The sequence below is a fragment of the Bos javanicus genome, chromosome 5, assembly GCF_032452875.1.
Source record: "Bos javanicus breed banteng chromosome 5, ARS-OSU_banteng_1.0, whole genome shotgun sequence".
Lineage (NCBI taxonomy): Eukaryota > Metazoa > Chordata > Mammalia > Artiodactyla > Bovidae > Bos > Bos javanicus.
The window spans coordinates 100,378,303-100,393,316 of NC_083872.1; the positions used below are offsets into that span (position 1 = coordinate 100,378,303).

General features: G+C 37.9%; 1 protein-coding gene across 2 annotated transcripts; it reads left to right on the forward strand.

Moving 5' to 3' along the window:
* The first annotated feature begins 895 nt into the window (after positions 1 to 895).
* CLEC12B (C-type lectin domain family 12 member B) lies at positions 896 to 7,404 on the forward strand. Of its 2 annotated transcripts, none has more exons than XM_061417912.1 (6): positions 896 to 1,171; positions 2,950 to 3,048; positions 4,700 to 4,918; positions 5,493 to 5,581; positions 5,984 to 6,099; positions 7,101 to 7,404. In XM_061417912.1, the coding sequence occupies exons 1-6, from the start codon at positions 961 to 963 to the stop codon at positions 7,249 to 7,251; spliced, it is 885 nt and encodes a 294-aa protein (XP_061273896.1). In that variant the 5' UTR covers positions 896 to 960; the 3' UTR covers positions 7,252 to 7,404. The 2 variants fall into 2 exon arrangements, with proteins under 2 accessions (XP_061273896.1, XP_061273895.1); XM_061417911.1 differs by having other exon boundaries at positions 902 to 1,171; positions 5,427 to 5,581.
* Positions 7,405 to 15,014: the final 7,610 nt, after the last annotated feature.

Genomic DNA, 15,014 nt, shown 5'->3' on the forward strand with positions numbered 1-15,014 from the left:
TTTGTACCTAGAAGACCACGTTTTCTATAGGAATTTCACCTGTCCCTCAACAATGACTGTGGGCTGCCGTTGGGCTAAAATCCAAGCAAGCAAACACATTAAAAACAGAAACAAAAGCATTTTCCCATGGGCCAGCCTCATTCTGTCCCTAACCTGCCTGCTTTTTTCACTCTCCTAAGCATCAAGCAATCATTTTAAAAATCTTGTTCTAAGTGTTAGCTATTATATAAAGGAGCATTATTCTGTTAAGAACATAGTCATGTAGGAAGGAAACTCCCATATAATGTCCCATTTCAATAGCTGTTCATTTTTCCTCTGAGCCTATTGCCAACACCAGCTGTCGGTCTGTCTCTCACCAACATTTTTTTTTTCTTTAATCAGCAGCCATATATGAGTGGTTTTCAACTGTACAGCTCTTCCTGTCTTGGTATGTGTAACTACAGAGCTCTTGCTGTCTTATGTGTATCTCCTTGATATCCCATATGAGTGAGGGTAAACCAAGATCCAGGACTTCACTGATGGTTTAGTGGTCAAGACTCTGCAGTTCTACTGCAGGGGGACATGGATTCAATTCCTGGTCAGGGAACTAAGATCTCACATGCACAAAGCACTTCCAAAATATATTTTTTTAAAGAGCAAGTAAATCGGATTCACAGGATTAGCTGACCTTAGATACAAGTGAAGAGGACAACCTGTGTCATTATTAAGACACTCAGAGAAGCCTGAAATGGAAACATTCAGTCCCCAGGCTCTGTGCTGAGAATCATGGGAACTTCCCCACAAAGCCATCATCCCTGCTCCACTTCCAAGTATCCCTTCTTTGCTTCAGCAAGAAACAATGCTGAAGGAGCAGTGAGTTGAGATCTATAGTATTTTGATTGCTAAAGGCAACAGTTGCTTTGTCTCACTTTTTCTGCAGAAAAACTGGTCTTCATTCCGTCCTGATGGGGGGATGGTGGGATGTGTCTTGTGTCAGTTGGGTGTGGACATAAGAACTCCCAGCCTTGCAAAGAACATTGTGTTCCCGGGTCTGATGATATTGAAACATTAATTACCCAAAGAGCAGAGCTTTCTTCTACAATGTCTGAAGACGTGACCTATGCGACACTCACGTTTCAGGATTCTGTTGCAGCAGGAAATAATCAGGATAGAAACAACCTAAGAAAAAGAGGTAAGGGTTCAGAGATGGCAAGATGTGATCTTGGGGGATGGACACATGTTAGATACCCTGAGGTGCTGGCTTTGACATTGATGCTGTTTGAGAAGTCTGCTTTGGAATTTTCAAAATGGAGGCAAAGTTGGAGAAATTTTTGGTAGAGTGGTGTGCTTTACATTGAGGAGGAAATATGTGGCTTCCAGGACTTTTTAAAATTGGGAAATATTGCTGTGTGTCACCAAGCTCTGTGTTATAGTGAATTATTTCAGCTGAAGATGCCAGAGATTGAGTTTGGGGACTGAGATTTCTTTTTATAAATGTAGTCCTTGATATTTATACCTCGTGAGAGATGCCAAGGGAAATATCCTTTTACAATCCAGTTTGGAAACTTCTAAACTAGAGAAGTCAGAGGGATTTTTTTTTTTTTTTTTGTAGAGTTATCTGAACTTTATCTGAAAAGATAAACTGGAGGATGAGTGAGGTAAAAATAGACAAGAGCTTGCTTCTGTCTTATAAGTACTTACAAATTTTCAAAGGGAAGTTGAAATTCCCAGTATAATTAGTCATGCTGAATCAATGTTGATATGTGTATAGTATTTTATATACACGATATCATGCTTTCATCAAACTAAAATTATGAAAGACATGGAACAATAGTAGTACTTTCTCTGAAGTATTAGTGACAAAACTGAGCTGAAAAACATTAAATGACTTAACCAAATTCATGCAATTGTTACGTGGTAGAGTTGAGACTCAGTTCTTATCCTCTGCTCATTCTCTCGTACCAAATGGAAAGAAATAGCTGTTTCTGTGATCAGGAATCCAATTTAATGAATCAGACTACATCCTTTACATTCAGGAATCTGCTGATGGTTTAGGACAGTTTGTTGTCCTGAGTCATCTACAACATTCTCCTGCTTTTTAGCTTTGTTTTCATTTTAAGCATGTATGTGTATATATGTGTATGTGCGGTTTTGGGGATGAGATACAAAAAGATGATAGGATAGATTTTTCATGTGTCTAATAAAAGTGGTTATGCATTTATGTTTTGTTGTTAAAAAAATCTAATACTTGAGAAAAAGGGAGTGGTGAATATGGTGCATATGTCAGGGCACCTGGAGATTGCCTTCATCTATCTGAGACACTAAGCTAGATGCCCCTGGATCCAGAATTAAGGAATAGGAAGGTGAGGTAAGTATAAAAACTATATATATATAATATATATACATACATATACATATATGTATACATACATATATATAGGTAAGATATTACATTTTGAAGAGTTATCCTCTGGCTTTGTGGTCTGTTCTGCTGTTGGTAGGTTATCTTGTATATTCACTCATTCTCTCGTTCAGTATCAATTCATTATCTACTAGGTGAAAAATAGTACACATAGTAGATATAGGCAGAATTCACAAAACACCTGCCTTGTGGAGGTTTGCAGTTCTAAGGGTTTCTTCCATTGTCGAGATCATCAGAGGATTTTCCACAATATCTCATTCATGAATTCAGTCATCTTGAAGAAGAAATATGTGTGGTGATGTAAAACAAAAGCCTGAAAATTAGGAGACTCTTAAAGCAACGGAGGATGGTGGAGAAAAAAAAAAATGGAGAACTGTGGCAGGGCCCTTGTTTTGTATCATTTTAGATATTTTGGAGATAGAGGATTTGAAGAAGCAAGAGACAAATTTTAATATCTGGATGGTTGTTAAGTAGGAGAAGTAAACAACTCAATGTGTAACAACCACAAGGCAGTTCTGTTTGCTAATCTTTGTGTTGGCTTTTTTCAGGGTATCCAGCTCCATCCACTATATGGCGTCAGGCTGCCCTGGGTCTGCTAACTCTTTGTGTGATGCTGCTGATTGGGCTGGTGACCTTAGGAATTATGTGTAAGTGTGCTTGCATCAAACTCAGGGCAAGGGGTTAGGAAATATAGCTGTAAACTATATAAATTTAGATTGGATTATATTAATATGATGGGTGCTAGCATCATAAACCCTTTAATACTTTCTGCCACCTCAGCTATCTCTCATTCTCTATGCCTCCAAGATAAACCTGAAAATTATGTACTTCATTGTTATGAGGATTTTGCCCTGAATACATGGTTTTCTCTTGACAAACTAGACTATGAAGACAATTTTTATTTTTCTATTCTTTTTTCTTTTTTTTTCTAATTTTATTTTATTTTTAAACTTTACATAATTGTATTAGTTTTGCCAAATATCGAAATGAATCCGCCACAGGTATACATGTGTTCCCCATCCTGAACCCTCCTCCCTCCTCCCTCCCCACACCAGCCCTCTGGGACGTCCCAGTACACCAGCCCCAAGCATCCAGCATCGTGCATCGAACCTGGACTGGCAACTCGTTTCCTACATGATATTTTACATGTTTCATTGCCATTCTCCCAAATCTTCCCACCCTCTCCCTCTCCCACAGAGTCCATAAGACTGTTCTATACACCAGTGTCTCTTTTGCTGTCTCGTACACCGGGTTATTGTTACCATCTTTCTAAATTCCATATATATGCATTAGTATACTGTATTTATGTTTTTACTTCTGGCTTACTTCACTCTGTATAATAGGCTCCAGTTTCATCCACCTCATTAGAACTGATTCAAATGTATTCTTTTTAATGGCTGAGTAATACTCCATTGTGTATATGTACCACTGCTTTCTTATCCATTCATCTGCTGATGGACATCTAGGTTGCTTCCATGTCCTGGCTATTATAAACAGTGCTGCAATGAACATTGGGGTACATGTGTCTCTTTCCCTTCTGGTTTCCTCAGTGTGTATGCCCAACAGTGGGGTTGCTGGATCATAAGGCAGTTCTATTTCCAGTTTTTTAAGAAATCTCCACACTGTTCTCCATAGTGGCTGTACTAGTTTGCATTCCCACCAACAGTGTAAGAGGGTTCCCTTTTCTCCACACCCTCTCCAGCATTTATTATTTGTAGACTTTTGGATCGCAGCCATTCTGACTGGTGTGAAATGGTACCTCATAGTGGTTTTGATTTGCATTTCTCTGATAATGAGTGATGTTGAGCATCTTTTCATGTGTTTGTTAGCCATCTGTATGTCTTCTTTGGAGAAATGTCTATTTAGTTCTTTGGCCCATTTTTTGATTGGGTCGTTTATTTTTATGGAGTTGAGCTGTAGGAGTTGCTTGTATATTTTTGAGATTAGTTGTTTGTCGGTTGCTTCATTTGCTATTATTTTCTCCCATTCTGAAGGCTGTCTTTTCACCTTGCTAATAGTTTCCTTTGATGTGCAGAAGCTTTTAAGGTTAATTAGGTCCCATTTGTTTATTTTTGCTTTTATTTCCAATATTCTGGGAGGTGGGTCATAGAGGATCCTGCTGTGATGTATGTCGGAGAGAGTTGAAATAAAAAGGCATCAGTTGTGTTTTTTCCGTGATACCTGATTAGAGACTACTAATAAATATTAAACCTAAGCAATGTTTCTGTGTTAAGAGAATTATCTACAGCTGTCAAAAAGAATGGAAGGATATATATGAGTTTGTCTTCTGTCTTGGAGTTTTGCAGATGTCCAGCGAAATTAACTCAGATTCAGACAAACTGACTCAACTCCAGAAAATCATCCACCAACAGCAGGACAACTTATCCCAGCAGCTGAGCAAGTACAGGAACTTTCCTGTGGAGGAGGAATTTCTCAAATCACAAATCTCCAGTCTATTGAAGAGGCAGGGACAAATGGCCATCAAACTCTGCCAAGAGCTAATCATTCGTACTTCAGGTAATCAGGATCTGCTGACCAGTCAGATCAAATCTGTTGCTCTGGTTTAGATTGATGATGTGCAGCACATCAGAATACGAGAGGGTGTTACCAATGACTTCTAATGATGCTGCCATAAATTTACAGAAGACCAGGGAAGATAAAAAGTTTTTCTCTTTTTTTTTTAAACATGGAGGTGAATTTGGGAAACATCTTGGGATGATATTTATCTGGATATTTCAGCTCCTCATTTTATGAACTATTTTTAGGTGATCTTGTTGTTATAAGGAATTAAAAAATATAACTGGTATTTCTGGGGCCAGAAGACTGAGCCCTGAAAAGAGTATTTCAGTTACCATTGTCTCAACACATAATATTGGATGACTTTATTTCCAGGGGCTCCTAAAGCGGTTTGTTTTTAGGGTTGCTGGTTTTGAAGCCCTATTGTCAATTTGAATGATTTATTTTCCAGGTCCTGGTCTCTCCAAAGTTGTTGAGTTTATGCTACTGGGTGTAATTTCTTTTTCAGACCACAAATGCAATCCTTGTCCTAAGACCTGGAAATGGTACCAAACCAGCTGCTATTATTTTGCAGTAAATGAGGAAAAAACCTGGCCTAACAGTAGAAAAAACTGCATGGACAAGAACTCCACGCTGGTGAAGATAGACAGCCTAGAAGAAAAGGTCAGGTTGAATCTCCTTCCCTGGTTAGAGAAATTATTCATGTATTTGAAAGTAAATAGAATTTCTGAATCACATGGTAGGAATTCAGTGCATTTTGAGTAAGAATTGGGCTTCCCTGGTAGCTCAGCTGGTAAGGAATATGCCTGCAATGCAGGAGACCCCCAGTTGATTCCTGGGTTGGGAAGATTCCCTGGAGAATGGAATGGCAACCCACTCCAGTATCTGGCCTGGAGAATTCCAGGTCACAAAAGAGTCGGACACAACTGAGGGTCTCAAAGAGGGACATGACTGAGCAACTTTCACTTTCACTTTTCACATGAATTCGATGAATGGTCCCATCTCTCTTACTTCAGCAAACAGGAATGTGCCCCTCACAGAACTTTTTCCTGTTTTCTCTTTCAGGATTTTCTGAGGTCACAACCATTACCCAAGTTTCCTTTCTTCTGGTTGGGACTATCTTGGTACCCATCTGGCAGAAGTTGGCTTTGGGAGGATAGCTCTAGACCCTCTCCATCCTTGTAAGTCTCTAATTATTGGGGAAAGAAACAAGCAAAAGATATTAAAAATGGAATGTAAAGAAAATAAATGTGAATTATAAGAATTATACATCTAGATACAAAAAAGTACAACCTCCAACAAGAAGAGAGCTTCATTAAGAGAGATGGAAATGAGGAGGACTTCATTTCATGTGATGGCAGGACACTGAATTCCATCTATTAGTTTAAGCTTATTTCTCTATTTAACAAACACAAGTAATACTTATGATGTTCAAACTATTATTATCCCTATGATAAAAGCACTGTTATATTCCCATTTTATAGATTAAAAAATTATCATAGAGTAAACAAAAGTGTATACATCGCAAGTAAGATTTAGTGAGCTAAGCCTTGAAGTGAGAAAAGAATATTATAGTGTAGTACAGATCGTTTGAATAAAAGCAGTCCAGGGCACATGGAAGATTTAGACATGATCATCATTTTCTGATGTCATTACTTAAGAGTTATCATCAATTCTTTAGCAGAAGAACTAGGAACCAATATCAGAACTACATCTATGTTGTCATTCATTTCCTCTAACCCCTGTTTTATTCTCTTTTCACTCCCCACGTATGTATAAATATATACAAAATGATATTTGTACATAGTAAAATGTAACATATTTTTATACAGAATGTGATTGTATTTTTCTGTTTTTCTTCAGAAAGTTCCAGAGTAAAGGAATTCTAGTTCTTTTAATATATAATCTGCATGGGGTAGTTTCTATCATATTATGGAGAAAATAGAAATTCTCAACTCCTGATTTAAGCTTACTTCTTAAATAATTCTATCTGAGATCATGAGTAATTGGAAATTTTTAAAAACTCAAATATGCAAGCTTTAGGGATTTTTATGGTTGCTGGCCACAGAAGTCCTTCAACATTCACACGCATGAGTTTCATTGTCAGGGAAGCTGAAAACAATGAATTGTGGTCGATTCAAATGTGATATTTGTAATTAATTTAAAATTGATTCTTTTTCAGATTTAGTGCTTATGAATATGCTCAGATAAATGAATCCAAGGGATGTGCCTATTTTCAAAATGGGAATATTTATATATCCCGCTGCAGTGCTGAAATTTCTTGGATTTGCGAGAAGACAGCTGCATTAGTGAAGATTGAAGACTTGGATTAATATGCTTCCTCCAAGATGTAAGGGACTTATGATTAAGGTGATATGAGGAAGGAAAGAGCTTTACTATTAAAGGGAAAAAAAAAACAGATTAAATAGTGACTGTCTGTATATTTAAACCATCAGGCAACAGGCAAATAAACTTGCTACACAGAACACATTACACGTCATTGTCTGATGCCTTCTGATCTGATGTTCTTGTTATTTCATCTCAAGGTCACTGGAAACCTACAGGAACGGCTGTTCTATGACCATCTTCAATCTCAGACTCATTTCACTCAATTTCCTTTCTTTCAAATAACAGACTTTTCTTGCTTTGTTGTTAAATATGCCCAAGTGAACAGGGGCGATGTGTAAATATTTAACAGCCAGAACTGAGACAGGCCACAGCAGTGGAACAAGGTCCAGGAAACCCTGTTGTGACAGTTGCTGATTCATGTAGAAATCTGGGGGATCCTGGAGAAGGGATGGGCTTCCTAGGTGGCTCAGTGGTAAAGAATCCAGCTGCCAATGCAGGAGACAGAGGTTCGATCCCTGGGTCGGAAAGATTCCCTGGAGAAGGAAATGGCAATCCACTCCAGTAGTCTTGCCTCATAGTTCAAGTAAACAGGTTTACTAATGCTCATATAAGACTGAAATGGAAGTCTCATATAAACAGATTTAAAAAGCAACTTTATCATTTCTTTTTAAAAGTAGCCTACTGTCACTGTCATTCCCAGAAAGATAAAATTATTCATTGAAGGTCAAAAACTCTGCACTTGACCTCCATACACTGGGTTTTTCTTTATTCTCATGGGAAAGCTAGTTTCTTCTATTGTTCCTCTCCAGAGAAATATCTGCTATTAATAATTTTGATATCTTTGTTGGCTAGTTTGTTTGCAAAAAGAGGTTACAGTTCTTTTCCTTGAAATCTTGTGTCTTTTAATTTTTATTTCGTGGACTCTCTTTCATATTCACTAAAAATGACTATTTTTGTTTCCGACCTTGGAGTGACTCTGAAATTTGATCAGATTCTATTGCTCATAGTCCTCTCCCTGCTGGCCTGCTATCATCATGTTATCCCTGGCAGCCTCTACAGCGTAGGAGTAAATCCAGAGGTTTTCTTGAGGATATATTAGCTTCTTGTGTCAGAATAGTTTATCCCTCATTGCTTTTTATGATAGCTTGGCATATGAGACACAGTGTGTCTCAAAAATCTCAACCAGTCTCTCTCTCTCTGTCTACTATATCTTTTTCTCCTGCCCTGGTTAGAACTCCTGGGAGCTATTACACGCGCACACACACACACACACACACACGCGCACACACACACACACACACACACACACACACACACACTGCCTTGGGAGAGCCCAATTTTGTATTTATTTTGGATAACTCTTTCCTCATTGAATAATTACATGATTTCCAAACCTGTCTTCACACCAGATTTATGTGGAGAGTCCCCTTAGAACTTTACATTTATTGATTTATTTGTTTCTCACAATAACCCTAGGGCCTCCTGGGTGGCACTAGCGGTAAAGAACCTGTCTGCCAACACAGGAGATGCAGGTTTGATCCCTGGGTCTGCAAGATCCCCTGGAGATGGCAATGGTAATCCACTTCAGTATTTTTGCCTGCGAAAATCCATAGACAGAGGAGCCTGATGGGCTACAGTCCATGGGGTTGCAGAAGAGTCAGACACAACTCAGCAACTAAATAACAACAACTCAGTGAAGGAAGTATCCCATGTAGAAATTGTTTTTTGGAAAATGTTTGACATAACTTAGTCTATTCACTGGAGAAGGCAATGGCGCCCCACTCCAGTACTCTTGCCTGGAAAATCTCATGGATGGAGGAGCCTGGTAGGCTGCAGTCCATGGGGTCGCTAAGAGTCGGACATGACTGAGCGACTTCACTTTCACTTTTCACGTTCATGCATTGGAGAAGGAAATGGCAACCCACTCCAGTGTTCTTTTTTTTTTTTAATATGAAAAGGTACGTAGTTGCTTTATTCATAGTCATCCAAAACAAGAAACAACCAGAATATCTTTCAACTGGGAATGGATAAGCAGGCTGTGGTACATTCACACAAAGGAATACTATTCAGCAATTTTAAAGGATCTGATATTGACACAAGAAACAATCTGAATGTGTCTAAAATGCATTCTGCTAAGTGGCTACATACTGAATAATTCCATTTACATGGGAAAAGGCATAATTACAGAACAGAAAACAAATCTGTGGCTGTCTGGGCTGGGAGTGGGTGGAGGGCTTGATTTCTTTGGTTAAGGAACTGGTTATAGTTACAAAAACAGACACAGAATTTGTCAAAATTCACAGACTATAGACTAGAAGGGGCGCAATTTACTGTCTATAATTAAACCTTAAAAATGAGAAAAGTAAAAAAATGAGGGAGTGATAAAGAAAGGGCTTTGGGTGGAAAGAGAGTAGTTAAAAGAAGTACTGTCGAATGAGCAGGAGAAAGGAGGTGGGAAGAGGACAGTAGAGGAGGAGGAAATGCTGCCTAGTGTGCATTTGAAAAGTGAACAGGACTCTTCCAGGTGGGCAAGGGTGGGGAGAGCATCATCGTCCCAGGTGATGTGACTTGCAAAGGCACAGATCTGTGAGTCTGCAGTGTGGGTACAGGGTTGCCACCAGCATAAACAGTTGAGCCTCAGGAAGAAGGTGAGAGGGGATAGATCATGGCAGGCCTTAGTGGTTTTGGCCAAGGGTTTGGAACTTTTTTTTAATTTAATTTTATTTAACTTTACAATATTGTATTGGTTTTGCCATATATCAAAATGAATCCGCCACAGGTATACATGTGTTCCCCATCCTGAACCCTCCTCCCTCCTCCCTCCCCATACCATCCCTCTGGGTCTTCCCAGTGCACCAGCCCCAAGCATCTAGTATTGTGCATCGAACCTGGACTGGCGACTCGTTTCATATATGATATTATACATGTTTCAATGCCATTCTCCCAAATCATCCCACCCTCTCCCTCTCCCACAGAGTCCAAAAGACTGTTCTATACATCAGTGTCTCTTTTGCTGTCTCGTATACAGGGTTATTGTTACCATCTTTCTAAATTCCATATATATGCGTTAGTATACTGTATTGGTGTTTTTCTTTCTGGCTTACTTCACTCTGTATAATAGGCTCCAGTTTCATCCACCTCATTAGAACTGATTCAAATGTATTCTTTTTAATGGCTGAGTAATACTCCATTGTGTATATGTACCACTGCTTTCTTTTTTTTTTTTTTATAATTTTATTTTTAAACTTTACAATATTGTATTAGTTTTGCCAAATATCGAAATGAATCCACCACAGGTATACCCGCGTTCCCCATCCTGAACCCTCCGCCCTCCTCCCTCCCCTCCCCTCCCTCTGGGTCGTCCCTGTGCACCAGCCCCAAGCATCCAGAACCGTGCATCGAACCTGGACTGGCGACTCGTTTCATACATGATATTATACATGTTTCAATGCTATTTTCCCAAATCTCCCCACCCTCTCCCTCTCCCACAGAGTCCGTAAGACTGATCTATACATTGGTGTCTCTTTTGCTGTCTCGTACACAGGGTTATTGTTTCCATCTTTCTAAATTCCATATATATGCGTTAGTATACTGTATTGGTGTTTTTCTTTCTGGCTTACTTCACTCTGTATAATAGGTTCCAGTTTCATCCATCTCATTAGAACTGATTCAAATGTATTCTTTTTAATGGCTGAGTAATACTCCATTGTGTATATGTACCACTGCTTTCTTATCCATTCATCTGCTGATGGACATCTAGGTTGCTTCCATGTCCTGGCTATTATAAACAGTGCTGCGATGAACATTGGGGTACACGTGTCTCTTTCAATTCTGGTTTCCTCAGTGTGTATGCCCAGCAGTGGGATTGCTGCATCATAAGGCAGTTCTATTTCCAGTTTTTTAAGGAATCTCCACACTGTTCTCCATACTGTACTAGTATGCATTCCCACCAACAGTGTAAGAGGGTTCCCTTTTCTCCACACCCTCTCCAGCATTTATTGCTTGTAGACTTTTGGATCGCAGCCATTCTGACTGGCCTGAAATGGTACCTCATAGTGGTTTTGATTTGCATTTCTCTAATAATGAGTGATGTTGAGCATCTTTTCATGTGTTTGTTAGCCATCTGTATGTGTTCTTTGGAGAAATGTCTATTTAGTTCTTTGGCCCACTTTTTGATTGGGTCATTTATTTTTCTGGAATTGAGGTGTAGGAGTTGCTTGTATATTTTTGAGATTAGTTGTTTGTCAGTTGCTTCATTTGCTATTATTTTCTCCCATTCTGAAGGCTGTCTTTTCACCTTGCTTATAGTTTCCTTTGTTGTGCAGAAGCTTTTAAGGTTAATTAGGTCTCATTTATTTATTTTTGCTTTTATTTCCAATATTCTTGGAGGTGGGTCATAGAGGATCCTACTGTGATGTATGTCGGTGAGTGTTTTGCCTATGTTTTCTCTAGGAGTTTTATAGTTTCTGGTCTTATGTTTAGATCTTTAATCCATTTTGAGTTTATTTTTGTGTATGGTGTTAGAAAGTGCTCTAGTTTCATTGTTTTACAAGTGATTGACCAGTTTTCCCATCACCACTTGTTAAAGAGATTGTCTTTAATTCATTGTATATTCTTGCCTCCTTTGTCAAAGATAAGGTGTCCATACCTGTGTGGATTTATCTCTGGGCTTTCTATTTTGTTCCATTGATCTATATTTCTGTCTTTGTGCCAGTACTATACTGTCTTGATGACTGTGGCTTTGTAGTAGAGCCTGAAGTCAGGCAGGTTGATTCCTCCAGTTCCATTCTTCTTTCTCAAGATAGCTTTGGCTATTCGAGGTTTTTTGTATTTCCATACAAATTATGAAATTATTTGTTGTAGCTCTGTGAAGAATACTGTTGGTAGCTTGATAGGGATTGCATTGAATCTATAAATTGCTTTGGGTAGTATACTCATTTTCACTGACATAGTATATTTCTCCATCTATTAGTGTCCTCTTTGATTTCTTTCACCAGTGTTTTATAGTTTTCTATATATAGGTCTTTAGTTTCTTTAGGTAGATATATTCCTAAGTATTTTATTCTTTTTGTTGCAATGGTGAATGGAATTGTTTCCTTAATTTATCTTTCTATTTTCTCATTATTAGTGTATAGGAATGCAAGGGATTTCTGTGTGTTGATTTTATATACTGCAACTTTACTATATTCATTTATTAGTTCTAGTAATTTTCTGGTGGAGTCTTTAGGGTTTTCTATATAGAGGATCATGTCATCCGCAAACAGTGAGAGTTTTACTTCTTCTTTTCCAATTTGGATTCCTTTTATTTCTTTTTCTGCTCTGACTGCTGTAGCCAAAACTTCCAAAACTATGTTGAATAGTAGTGGTGAAAGTGGGCACCCTTGTCTTGTTCCTGACTTTAGGGGAAATGCTTCCACTTTTTCACCATTGAGGATAATGTTTGCTGTGGGTTTGTCATACATAGCTTTTATTATGTTGAGGTATATTCCTTCTATTCCTGCTTTCTGGAGAGTTTTTATCATAAATGGATGTTGAATTTTGTCAAAGGCTTTCTCTGCATCTATTGAGATAATCATATGGTTTTTATTTTTCAATTTGTTAATGTGGTGTATTACATTGATTGATTTGTGGATATTGAAGAATCCTTGCATCCCTGGGATAAAGCCCACTTGGTCATGGTGTATGATCTTTTTAATGTGTTGTTGGATTCTGTTTGCTAGAATTTTGTTAAGGATTTTTGCATCTATGTTCATCAGTGATATTGGCCTGTAGTTTTCTTTTTTTGTGGCGTCTTTGTCAGGTTTTGGGATTAGGGTGAGGGTGGCCTCATAGAATGAGTTTGGAAGTTTACCTTCCTCTGCAATTTTCTGGAACAGTTTGAGTAGATTAGGTGTTAGTTCTTCTCTAAATTTTTGGTAGAATTCAGCTGTTAAGCCGTTTGGACCTGGGCTTTTGTTTGCTGGAAGATTTTTGATTACGGTTTCAATTTCCATGCTTGTGATGGGTCTGTTAAGATTTTCTATTTCTTCCTGGTCCAGTTTTGGAAAGTTGTACTTTTCTAAGAACTTGTCCATTTCTTCCACATTGTCCATTTTATTGCCATATAATTGCTGATAGTAGTCTCTTATGATCCTTTGTATTTCTGTGTTGTCTGTTGTGATCTCTCCATTTTCATTTCTAATTTTATTGATTTGATGTTTCTCCCTTTGTTTCTTAATGAGTCTGGCTAATGGTTTGTCAATTTTATTTATCCTTTCAAAGAACCAGCTTTTGGCTTTGTTGATTTTTGCTATGGTCTCTTTTGTTTCTTTTGCATTTATTTCTGCCCTAATTTTTAAGATTTCTTTCCTTCTATTAACCCTGGGGTTCTTCATTTCTTCCTTTTCTAGTTGCTTTAGGTGTAGAGTTAGATTATTTATTTGACTTATTTCTTGTTTCTTGAGGTATGCCTGTATTGCTATGAACTTTCCCCTTAGGACTGCTTTTACAGTGTCCCACAGGTTTTGGGTTGTTGTGTTTTCATTTTCTTTCATTTCTATGCAAATTTGATTTCTTTTTTGATTTCTTCTGTGATTTGTTGGTTATTTAGCAGCGTGTTTTTCAGCCTCCATATGTTGGAATTTTTAATAGTTTTTCTCCTGTAATTGAGATCTAATCTTACTGCATTGTGCTCAGAAAAGATGCTTGGAATGATTTCAATTTTTCTGAATTTACCAAGGCTAGATTTATGGCTCAGGATGTGATCTATCCTGGAGAAGGTTCCGTATGCGCTTGAGAAAAAGGTGAAATTCATTGTTTTGGGATGAAATGTCCTATTAGATATCAATTAGGTCTAACTGGTCTATTATATTGTTTAAAGTTTGTGTTTCCTTGTTAATTTTCTGTTTAGTTGATCTATCCATAGGTGTGAGTGGGTATTAAAGTCTCCCACTATTATTGTGTTATTGTTAATTTCTCCTTTCATACTTGTTAGTATTTGTCTTACACATTGCGGTGCTCCTATGTTGGGTGCATATATATTTATAATTGTTATATCTTCTTCTTGGATTGATCCTTTGATCATTATGTAGTGACCTTCTTTGTCTCTTTTCACAGCCTTTGTTTTAAAGTCTATTTTATCTGATATGAGTATTGCTACTCCTGCTTTCTTTTGGTCCCTATTTGCATGGAAAATCTTTTTCCAGCCCTTCACTTTCAGTCTGTATGTGTCCCCTGTTTTGAGGTGGGTCTCTTGTAGACAACATATGTAGGGGTCTTGTTTTTGGATCCATTCAGCCAGTCTTTGTCTTTTGGTTGGGGCATTCAACCCATTTACATTTAAGGTAATTATTAATAAGTATGATCCTGTTGCCATTTACTTTATTGTTTTGGGTTCAAATTTATACACCGTTTTTGTGTTTCCTGTCTAGAGAATATCCTTTAGTATTTGTTGGAGAGCTGGTTTGGTGGTGCTGAATTCTCTCAGCTTTTGCTTGTCTGTAAAGCTTTTGATTTCTCCTTCATATTTGAGTGAGATCCTTGCTGGGTACAATAATCTGGGCTGTAGGTTATTTTCTTTCATCACTTTAAGTATGTCTTGCCATTCTCTCCTGGCTTGGAGAGTTTCTATTGAAAGATCAGCTGTTATCCTTATGGGAATTCCCTTATGTGTTATTTGTTGTTTTTCCCTTGCTGCTTTTAATATTTGTTCTTTGTGTTTGATCTTTGTTAATTTGATTAATATATGTCTTGGGGTGTTTCGCCTTGG